The 11469-nt window shown below is 41.7% G+C and overlaps 1 protein-coding gene across 3 annotated transcripts; it reads right to left on the reverse strand.

Annotated features, from left to right (window-relative positions):
• Positions 1-1187: 1187 nt before the first annotated feature.
• On the reverse strand, positions 1188-8498 carry LOC131415180 (serpin B3-like). Of its 3 annotated transcripts, none has more exons than XM_058556597.1 (7): positions 8319-8498; positions 7662-7718; positions 6270-6398; positions 5384-5501; positions 4133-4272; positions 3455-3610; positions 1188-1646 (listed from the first exon to the last, which is right to left on the reverse strand). In XM_058556597.1, exons 1-7 carry the CDS (start codon positions 8481-8483, stop codon positions 1239-1241), a joined length of 1173 nt encoding a protein of 390 aa, XP_058412580.1. In that variant the 5' UTR covers positions 8484-8498; the 3' UTR covers positions 1188-1238. The 3 variants fall into 3 exon arrangements, with proteins under 3 accessions (XP_058412580.1, XP_058412579.1, XP_058412578.1); XM_058556596.1 differs by having other exon boundaries at positions 3455-3547; positions 8319-8483; XM_058556595.1 differs by lacking the exon at positions 7662-7718 and having other exon boundaries at positions 8262-8483.
• Between the last annotated feature and the right edge of the window lie 2971 nt (positions 8499-11469).

The raw sequence follows: 11469 nt of genomic DNA on the forward strand, positions 1-11469 counted from the left end.
TTCTAGAAAATAAAAATAGTCAATTCCTGACCTTTGTATATTGACATAATTCAAGGTCAGTTCTAGGTGTTTCTTTCTTATCTCTTTAGACTCTTTCCCTAGGATCTGCTTTTGCCTTTAGACACTTTTTTTTTTTTTTATCATTTTACAGTTAGCATATTCATTCAGTAACTCTAAATCTTTCATATTGAGCATTGCAAGTTGAGAGCTTCAGATCACATCCTGCATCTGAGCTCTAGATTCATGTATTCAAGTGCTTACTAGACAACTCCATTTGGATGTCTCAAAAGAAGGTAAAATGCAACAAGTGGAAATCTAAATCCAGGGTCTTTTCTTGTCTCCAAAACAAAATCATTTCCATCCAAACGGTTTGTCAGGCCAGAAACTTGGGCATCATTCTTGGCTTCTATCTCACCTTTCTGCCACATATAATGCGCTGCCAGAATTCTATGGATTTTTCTTCCTAAATAATTCTCACAGGTATCTGTTTCTCTCAGTCTCCACTCCTGACACTGTAATAGTTTACTAATTAATTTACTCCCTGTATCCACTCCCTGTTCTTTCCTCTAGTCATTTTACACCATAATAGCCAGAGGTGTATTTTAAAGATTCACAAACGATGATCTCAGCCTCTTCTTTGGATGAGAAATGAACAAAAACTGTAATGGCTTTCCATTTGTTTTAGGATAAAATAGAAAGTTCTTAGCGTGAGCTGTAAAACCTTTTATGTTCTGGTAGCAACCTACTCTTCAGCCTCATCATGCCCTGCTCCTATTTTGAATTTTCTTTATATGTGATAATATATTTCTGAATTATCTTTCCTATGTGTGGTGGGCCACGTATACTTCGTTGAAGAGAAAGAAAAAAAAAGGAAAATCAAGAAACAGTACAAGAAAGTCATTGCTTTATTGATAATGTATTTCATAAAATTACAAAGTTTAGACATGTAATGGTCCCAGATATAACCTAAATTCAAATAAATGTGGGTGTCCAGGTTAATAACTTTGATTAGTGGATATAATTTTTGAGATAGCAGATACGATATTTCAAATTTAGGAGAAGGTACAGTGGTGAAATATCATTTTATCTTATCTTGAACATTTTGTCCAATGGGGAATCATTAGTGATGAGTATGAGATTGGAAAGGAAAAAAGGTAAAGAGAACCTGTTATTTCTAGCCATCAACATATCAGAACAACTGTAAACATCCCCCTAGATTGGTGGCAGGCTAAATGAATCTAAGGGGAAGAGACTCTGCCCAAGAAGAGGATGGAGTTGGTGTTATTGTGCTTGATGAAGAACAGGAAAGGGTGATCACAATGGAAACTTTCATAAAGTGGTACTGATGTCGCACCAGCAACTCCTGTGCCTGTAGCAGCTGCGGCCTTTGTACCCTGCTCATTCACCTCCACAAAGGACTTGTGTATAATTTTTGTCACCATGAGACCCCGACTCTCTGCCATGCCCAAAAAGTTGGCGTCCTGTGGACTGAAGGCGTCCACCATCCCCATGGACTTCAGCGTGTTCGTGAGGTCATAGCTCTTTTCCACTTTGAACCGAGGTAAACGTAAATCCACGAGTGTCTCTCTCATATTCTGTGAACTTGTCCACTCTAATAATTTCTCAGCCGTGAGTTTATCTTCAAGCTGTGACAATGGACAAAAGGAACAGTGAAGTGATTCTCAGTGGACAGTGAACACAGCTTAACATTGGATTGAATCATGTGAAAATCAGTAAATGTAAATATGGAAGAACTGTATATAGATAATAAACTGAATCTTCTGTATTATACCTATGAAATAAATGGAATCTCATGTAATATATAATCATATGTATAAAACAAAAGAACCTTTAAATAAAATTATTTCATAAAATATGAGCTATATGTCTCCATTTCCTAAGCTGCCAGCCCACTGCATGTTTCATTTTTTAATAGTCTTTTCTTGTCCTTTTGTACCTAATTTTTCACATACTGCAATTCTAGCAAACAACCTATTTTTATTCCTTTTTCTTGCTTGACCTATTTGTAAACTTTCCGCATATAGCTATGTGTTTCTCTATCAAGTTTAATTGTTACATAATACTATCATTGAATTGATATTCAATGTGTATATCTTTACTTGATGTTTTTTAAGCATTCACTGTGTGCCAGTCCCTAAGCTAAACTATTGGCAAGACAAAGATGCAGTATTGTTCCTTGCTTTGAATTTTGCATTATTTTGAGCCACTTCTGTCCAAAAGCTTTTGCCTTGTTGACATTAGTTAGCTTAGGATAAAATCCTAGGACTGGGATGTTGTTGATAATGGGGATTGCTGAGCTGGAGTACGAACATTGTAACGGCCCTCCACATGTGTTGCCATATTACTTTCCCTGAGGATCTATCTCCAATTTCCAGTGTTATCAGCATATATATTTTGAGTGTGGCAAGTTCACTGCAACTTCAGCATCATCACTGACTATTATAGTAATTGTAGATGGCCATTTTTGGAATGTCCTTAGTATGACAAATATTGTTATTGGTATTTTTCACATTAACTTTAACCATTATAACTGTGCTAAGCAGAAAATTCCTTTTTTCTTCTCTCACAGGAATGAGGCTCCAAATGACTATTTTTTGTGTGTGTGTGAGGAAGATTAGCCCTGAGCTAACATCCATTGCCAATCCTCCCCGTTTTGGTGAGGCAGATTGCCCCTGGGCTAACATCCGTGCCCATCTTCGCCTACTTTATATGAGTTGCCACCACAGTATGGCTTGACAAGCGGTGCATTGGCCTGCACCCAGGATCCAAAACTGCAAATCCGGGCCGCCTCAGCGGAGTGCGGAAAATTAACCGATATGCATGCGACCAGGCCGCCCCAGAATGAATTTGAGCTCCTAGGGGCAGAATACTTCTAAATTGAACAGTAGTCATCAGGATAAATCTATTTTCCCACTGTCCACAAACCTGCTGTGATTTAATACGCAGAAGGGTAGCCATTGTTGTTTTAATTTGCTGGGTTTTGTTTATGAGTAAATTTGCATATATTTTCCATGTGTCACGTTCATCTGAGTCTCAGTTTCCTTGTCTTCAAATGAATACAGCTGGAATATATCAGAGGTTCTTATGGTGCAGAAGATAACGTGTATGTGCTTAGGTATATTTTTTTCTGAAGTGACATTTCATAGTTTCGCCAGAGTATCAATGGGACTTGTGATGTTAAGATTTTCTATATATTCTTCCATATTACACTGTGGTAATTAAGATATTTATTTTTTGGAATGAAACATATTGCCAGGTTCTCCTTAACAATTCTCCTTTAGGCTGTATGCAGAGAAGAAAAGTACTGTGTTCTTGAGCCTTGCCAGACATCACCAACAATCTGTGAGCACCACCTCCATGAACAGCCCGTACAAGCATTGTACCACTAGGAAATCAGGCAATAGTAAGAAGAATTGGAAGTACAAGATTTTACCTTCTGCAGACCATCTACCTCATTTGGTAGCACCAACATCATGCTTAGATCTTTGTCTTTGTATGGCATTTCCAGGATCTTGGCTTGCATGTCCTCCAGTGCAGTGAAATTAAAGTAACTGATTTGTTTCATCATCTGCACTGATTTGCTGGTATCCTGCAGTAATTAATGTGGCAAACAATGCCAAGTGAGCATAAGTCAAAAAACGATAATACCATTCAGATACCAAACACATTCTCTTTCTAAGAGATGATCTGAGAAATTAGCGAATTAGGCAGAACAGTTTCTTCAAGTATTCCCAACTAAATAAAGTAAAAAAAATGAAACGAGGAAAATACAGCCATGACAAATTCTATTTTCTACCTGCAATTTTACATTTTATCACATGAGTTTAAAGATTTTATTTATTTATTTTTTATTTATTTTTTTCCCCTTAAAGCCCCAGTAGATAGTTGTATGTCATAGCTGCACATGCTTCTAGTTGCTGTATGTGGGACGCGGCCTCAGCACAGCCAGAGAAGTGGTGCGTCGGTGTGCGCCCAGGATCCGAACCCGGGCCGCTAACAGCGGAGCGCGCGCACTTAACCGCTAAGCCACGGGGCCGGCCCCACATGTGAGTTTAAAGTTAACATTCCATATATAACTACACTATTATCATAAATAAATTATAGACAATACCTTGTTCAGCCAAAATTTTTCCTCCACTGTATATTCTTTATAAAATATCTTGTCCCACTGCCCTTTGAAATAGACCGCGTTCACCAGAACCAGAATGGCGGAGCTAAGAGAGTGAGGGGGAAAGAGATCCTTGATTTTTCCTGCAAAATAAAGAAAAACAAAAGTCTGTAATTAAAGTACAAGTGGTTTGTCTGGAAGATGCTTTGAAAGTTACAACTGATCATTAACTATTCACACAAGTCACCACTTTGGGGACCCTGGGACCAATAGTTCACAAGGTGCAGCTTTCCTCGTGGCACCAGCCTGATGGAGTTACCCCTGATGGGGACGCCCCTTCTTGCCACTGGAAAGGTGTTCAGAATCTCTGTCTGTGGGTGAATTCGGCCATCTCACAGTGAATATGGATAAATGGATTTGAGCTACCCTTCAACATAATCAGTTCCCTCGCTCCCTCCCTCCCTCCTTTGTTCTCCATACCTCCAGGTCTCACTCCTCCCTCCCTTCCTTCTTTTCTGTTTTTTTCCAAGTGTGGGCTCACTACTCAGAGGAAGTAGGCCTTGATTATTTTTTAGGACAAATGGCATGAACTCTATGATCTGAAACACATGCCCTGTGCTATCTGAAACGATTCCCCGGGGGGTCTTCCTCTTCACTCTCCACATTGAATTGCTGTAGGTTTGACCTACAATGGGCGTGGGAGGTAGGATAGGGGTTCATAGGATGGAGACTTTGTCAAGCTCTCTGCCTTGGATGGGGACGACAGCTGGGATCACCCCTCAGGATGTGGGATGGAGAAGTGAGCAGGCAGTTCCAGCTGCAGGTGGCCAGGAGGGTAGTTTACAGGAGAGCTGCTTGTTTGCCAGTTAACAAAGGAGATGGGAAACCTTTCTAATGTTTCTCTTAGGGAACCGTATACAGAAGTTAAGGCTCTGATATAAAGTAAAGCATGTGAACACAGGATGCGGTCTGAGCAGAGACTTGAGGTTCACAAAGATCCTGTCATCCATGGTCATGAGCAAACACAGATCTCCAGCAGTGTTTCCAGGTAGCTGGTCCTGTGCCTCCCCTCCAGTTCCCTTTGTTTCTCTCCACATTGACTTAGATCATTCTACCATCTACAGTGCCCTCCTCTGTCCTCTCTGCAAACTCATGTCATTTCCCTCTCACAGCACCCCACGCAGGGTCAAGCTCAGGGTTCACGCACAGCGGGGACTCAATGTGTTCCTTTATGGGTGATCTCCCATACTCTACCTTTTGTTTGGCTTTCCACCCAGGAATTAATCTTCTTGCGACTTTCTTCTGCGGCATTTATAAAATCAGCAGATTCCACACTGGCGAGGTAAAATTTCTTAACATCATCCATGTATTCCTTTGACATGGGGAGGAAGAAAGGAAGAATCAAGAGTAGTTTATTATTAACTATGTATTCCCAAGTTAGTTATTTACAGTCTTAACAAAATAACACAGGAATCCAGACTCAAAAAAAAAAAATCTACATTTCTTGCTCCTATGCATTTTTATACAGCGCCTGTGGGGGTAATGTGAATGGCAAGTATAGCCTGGCAAAGGAATGAGGTCTCTGAAGGGCAATACCACCTGACAAAGCCTGGAGGAGAAGAGGCTGTGGGTTGGAAACTGCAAAGCAGGTTGCTCCGAAGGGGATGGTGTGCTAGTGTTCCTCTCCAGTAGTAAGCTCTTTCAGGTTCTCACCTTGGCTTATATCTTCCATCCTGGCATTCAGTATTCCCTGGTACTTCCCCAGCTTTCCCCAGGGACTCATCAAGCCTGCCCATACCATCAGTATCCCATTCACCATACACTTCCTGGGTCACTGCCCACCAAAATTCACACTATGCGACTGAATGGTGTCAGATCATTAGGGGCACCTGATGACTTAGTCTGCTACTGAATCTGCCCTTTGACAATAAAGTAACCCCTAAACCCACACTTTCTTGGTGAATTGTCAGGCTCCAGGACACTCCATTGGGTATAGCTGTGGCAACGGAGCCTTGCACCCTGGGAAAATGCTCCCCATGTGGGTCAGCCAGCCCCATCTGCTCACTCTCCTCCATTTGGTGATTGGGAGACAGGGGACCTAGGAAGCAGATTAAAGTTGTGACAGGCCAGTGAAATTTACCTGACGAAATTGAAACTTCTTTTCTCCATAGAGCCTGTTGGCGATGTTCAGCTCATAGGCATCAGTGGGTTTCTTTAACTCAGTCAGAAGCTTTTGAAACTGGTGATGCACGTTTCCCGACTTTTCAACCTTCAAACATCAAAAAGTGAGCTCATTGCATTCTCTGTCAGTGTAAATAATAAACCCAAGTAACTATGTTAGAGCCATCCCTAAAGTTTGGTAACCCCATGAATGACATTTGTTGTTATTCCCTGATATTGGTGTAATTTACCTCAAATATTCTTCAAAAGTTTTACATTCAATCTCTTCCAGGAAATTCTTTTTCTCTGCTCTAAATAACCTGATCCTTTCTCTTCTGAGGTACAAATGTAGCATCATTCCATTATTAGAAAGTCTTCTAATTAGTACGTATGGTTAGGTTAAGCTTCCCAGCTAAACATAAGTTCCTTAAGGGCTAGAACCATTTTCATTTTAACAGCCATCAATGGTATGAGAATGTTGAATTTGTGTGTTTCAATGACGTTATGACATGAAGCCCTGTACATTCCTAGGTGGTTTTCTCTTGTGAGACTGTTGGGTGTGATCTATGTCTCTTCACTCATGATGGTCATACTCCAAGTGTAGGAACAGTGTGTTCCTGGTAAACTGCTAAGGCTTTACATCTGTATGTCTACGTCTTTAGTCCAATTGAAATGAAAAGAAGAAAGCTCAGAGAACGAAACAACCTTTCCAAAGAGACATAAGGTAGCAGAGCCAATTTTTGAAGCTAGGCCTGTCTGAATCCAGCACCTTCCACTTGCTAGCTAACACTGTTATGCTATTAAGGGTATAAACTATACAGTTCATGCAATTGTTTTGCAAAATATACTTGGATGTACACTTATTCCTGTTAATCCCATCTTTGAGTTAAGTAACATTATATTATTTTATCAAGTTTATCGTAATTGCTTTAATTACTTACTCTTCTATAGTAATAACACATAACATGTATCAGGTACCCAGTAATCCAGGCACTGCAGTGCTGTTTTGCGTGTGTTTGCATGTATTGAGGTAGATCTTTTATTACTGCCAGTTTACTGACATGAGGGCACCGGGTCTCAGAGCAGTTGTGCCTGCCCATGGTCCCTGTTCATGAACAACAGGGCAGGAATTTGAAGCCAGGCTTCCGGTTCCAGAAGCCATGCACTTATTCACTATGCTGATCTCCTCTCAGGAAACAACAATATGAAATAAATAAGTATGTGATATGAAATGAGAAACAACTCTGTCTGTCCAGCATATTTTGCCCAAAATTTCCCCTAAAAATGGAGTTTTCACTGAAATTCCCAGTTTAAACCATGACCCTCTTGGATATGTGACTCTCCTTCTAGACCCCAGTGCTCCGTGACTCACGTGAGCTGTTGAGGCTCTTCCCTTTGTGCTGTCTGTGACGTCATTAAAGTGAAGGACCTGGAAGGAACAGGAAGAGGGACAAGAAAACTTTACTCAAAAGATCTGTCTATATTAGAGGAAATTAAAAGAAAGAAAGAAAAACAGAAATAACCCCAAACTAATAAACAAAACAAAACAGCCAAACCAGCCCTGCCTCCTAAAAAAACAATATAGAAGCAAAGGAAAAAGAATAAAGAAAACTTCAGTGTGAGCATTGTTCCTTGAAAAACTACAGCAAAGCTGGTGGATCACCAGCCACTTCAAAGAATCCTGATTCATTACTGATTCACGGCTGAGGAGTCATGTGAAGGTGTTTCGCATGGAGCTAAGTCAGTGCATCACTTCTCCCAGTGCTCTTGCATTTAAGCCTCGCCTCTGGTTGTTGGGCAAGTGTAGGAGTTCGTCCCACCTCTGAAAGAAGTCTAGGCACAGGGAAACAGATGGGGTGGAACACTGGGGGAGGGTATATGCCCCCCACAACCCTGTGCTCACCCAGTCATGGGAATCTTGCTCAGCCTCCTGTGCTACCCCTGGGACAGCCAGATCTGTGAGCATCTGCACACAGGCCAACAGAGAAATCAGTCTACACCGGTCAACGTAAAGGGAGCTGACACTTACCTTGCCAATTTGGAGTGCGGTGTTTCCTTGGGCCCCTGAGTAGGTCATGGCTAACGCTGATGAGATGCTGAGAGGGGAGTAGAAGATGTTGTCCTTGTTTGATTTTTTGAGCTGCTGGAACAGATCAACTGCAAAGTGGGTGTTTGCTTCACTGAGTGAACTCATGGCGACCTTGGTGTGATCTGGAACTCCTGGAAAAGCATCAGGTTCATTGGATAATGACTTTACTTAAGGCAAGGTTGGTGTGTAATGAAATTTTCTTAGAAGAAATGACTTATATTTGGGTTGTGGCATTCTGGCAGCTAAAGATTTTCATCTTTCTACTTTTCAAGCCTTTTTAAATATACTTGTACAAATTTCATAACTAGAAGATTATCAGTATTACTAGAAATTTTGTGAAAAATTAATGGAACATCTTCATCTTTTCTTCCTCACTGGCTGTCCTAGATATGGGTAGAAAATGTTTTATAAGAGATAGTAAGACCACGATCCATGTGGGTAACGTCCAGCCAGTTTCCATGAGGCACCTCTCTGCCTTTTCCTTCAAGGCTCCGCGGCTGCCACACACTCTCCCCTCCACCACACGAGCTCCTAAAGGAGCATTTGCTTCCTTAGAAGGAAACATTAGATAAAAGATAAATCAGATGAAGAGGGTATATCAATTTTGCCCTGGAAGAACAAGTAAAATACAAACATAGAGAATGAATAGGTACATGATGTAAAATGCCTCATTGTTATAATTTTCAAAAATGATTCATGTTGTTAAGCTGGAGCAGCTGGAAGCACTTACCTGTGTTCCTGGAGGAAACAGAGGTGGGTAGGGAGCCTGGAAGCCTGTGTGAGGTGAATGCTGAGATCCTGAATATATACCTCTCTCTGCCCACCTCCCATTGCTCAGTGTGGTTAGTATTTCAAGTGAATCAACTTTTGATTTCTTAATCAGGCTAAACGTCACCTTCAGGAACATGAAACATTTATGAGAACAAAAACATGCTTATTGTTCTATTACTGTACTTCCTTTTCACCTGCAGAAAAAATTGTAGTTCTGCAATCAGTGGCTCATATGAAATGCGTGTATGTGCCTTTCCAGTACCATTGAGAATAAATGTGAAAACCCACTTTCTCACATGCTCTGAACTACAGTCACCCAGAAATAACTCCTAAAATAACCCTTTTACTTCTCTTGGATATTGAATTGTCTTTAAGGCCTAAGTCGAACCAATGGCAAAACTTACATTTTCTATTGAATGTTTTAAAAGGGCTGTTCCACCTGTCAATTTCTGTAGTAATTATCCTGTATAAACAGGAAAATAGCCCAAATTCTCAGTGTAGAGAGGTACTGACGAGGTGTCCCAGCAGGACGTGGAGAAGACAAATCTACCGCCTTCCCCTAAAGGCTGTACCTTGACAGAGGTCCTCCTTGTTACCTCCCCTGCCCCCTTGCAACCAGTCCCCGATTTTGCCTGTTGTTTTAAGGTCAGTGGGAAGCTGACTTACCTTGCAGTGTGAACATGCTCACAAGAGAAGAACAATGATACAACCAGGGGCCATTTTGCATGGTAGTAGTCTAAATTTTGTATTAATATGAGATAGAAATAAATTGTTGGAGCTCCAGAATCACAACATTTCTTTGTCACTCTGCCCTTTAGCACATCACACCCAGATTCGTGAATGAACATCTGGCTCAAATGCGTATTAGAAAAAATGAGAACAAGGTGTTCTTTGTTTTTTTTTTTTTTTTTTTTTGTGAGGAAGATCAGCCCTGAGCTAACATCCATGCTGAATACTTCTCTTTTTTGCTGAGGAAGACAGGCTCTGAGCTAAGATCTATTGCCAATCCTTCTCCTTTTTCTTTCTTCCCCAAAGCCCCCCAGTAGATAGTTGCATGTCATAGGTGCACATCCTTCTAGTTGCTGTATGTGGGATGTGGTCTCAGCATGGCCGGAGAAGCGGTGGGTTGGTGCGCACCCGGGATCCGAACCCGGGCTGCCAGCAGCGGAGTGCGTGCACTTAACCGCTAAGCCACCGGGCCCGCCCAGTGGTTATATTTCTTATCAATGGAGGCTTATTGTATTCATGTGCATGCTGTTCTATTGTATTCATGTGCATACCTACTTTGAGCAGGGATATATATTTGTTCATTTACATCTTTAACAACTCATTGAGGCAGGTCCCTTTGTTGTCCCCATTTCACAGATGACAGAAATATACAGAGCAGTTGAACAGAAGCCCAGGTAACTAGGGGTAGGGAATTGCACAGTGAGATATCCAGGCAGATAGTCTGGCTCAGGACCCTGCATGTGTATCCACTACCCAGACTGTGTTAGAGAGACACTTGGTTTAATAAGACATACCTCCTTATGCTTAAATGCAAAAACCTTTTTCTTCTGCATTCTAGGAAGAGATAAGGTCCTCCAGTTACCGGACTTGAAGTAAGTTTGCTCACCTATTGCACAGCAAACTAGTCTCTGACCCCGGGTATATTGCAAGAAAGTAGGAATTCTATTACAAAGTGCTGAGCAAGGAGAATGTTCAGCCAATGCTGTAATCCCAAACTCCCTGGAAAGCTACAAGCAAGGGTTTTTACTTGGGATCTTAGGTAGGGGCGGGGGAGCATGTGGCCTTGGGGGCTGAAGTTCTAAGTGTCCTCCGCACAGGGGTGACTGTGTGTTCTCCGTGTTGCATGCGGTGGATTTTTAGTCTGTGACATCTAAAGTTTACAATCAGTCATTTTGGCTTCTCAACGCTCCTACAAGATGCTAAGTCAGGTGGGGGGCTGTCAGCAAGTACCTCTCTTATCAGCGGTCGTCCTGCTGTTCTTCAAGGCAGACTCAGAAACTTTGGTTATTATGTTTCCCATGTTAACTTTAGGGCACAAGGCACCTAATTCAGGGATTCAGGATTAGGATTCAGCCTAATCCAGGGAAATTTTAACTCCTTCATCCTCAGTTTCAATCCCACAGAATCCGAAGGGGCATGAGTGGGTCAAATACTAAGCCCCAAACTCTCCTCTGTGGTCCCCTCAGTCACCAGGAGAGAAGGCTGGCCTTTCAGATACATCTTAGGGTTCCATCCTGAGACAACCAAGCACAGTAAGTGGGGATGGAATTGGGGTGATTTCTTCTGAGCGTGGGGCTCAGAGAGAGCCTGA

The sequence above is a fragment of the Diceros bicornis genome, chromosome 16, assembly GCF_020826845.1.
Source record: "Diceros bicornis minor isolate mBicDic1 chromosome 16, mDicBic1.mat.cur, whole genome shotgun sequence".
NCBI classification, from domain to species: Eukaryota; Metazoa; Chordata; class Mammalia; order Perissodactyla; family Rhinocerotidae; genus Diceros; species Diceros bicornis.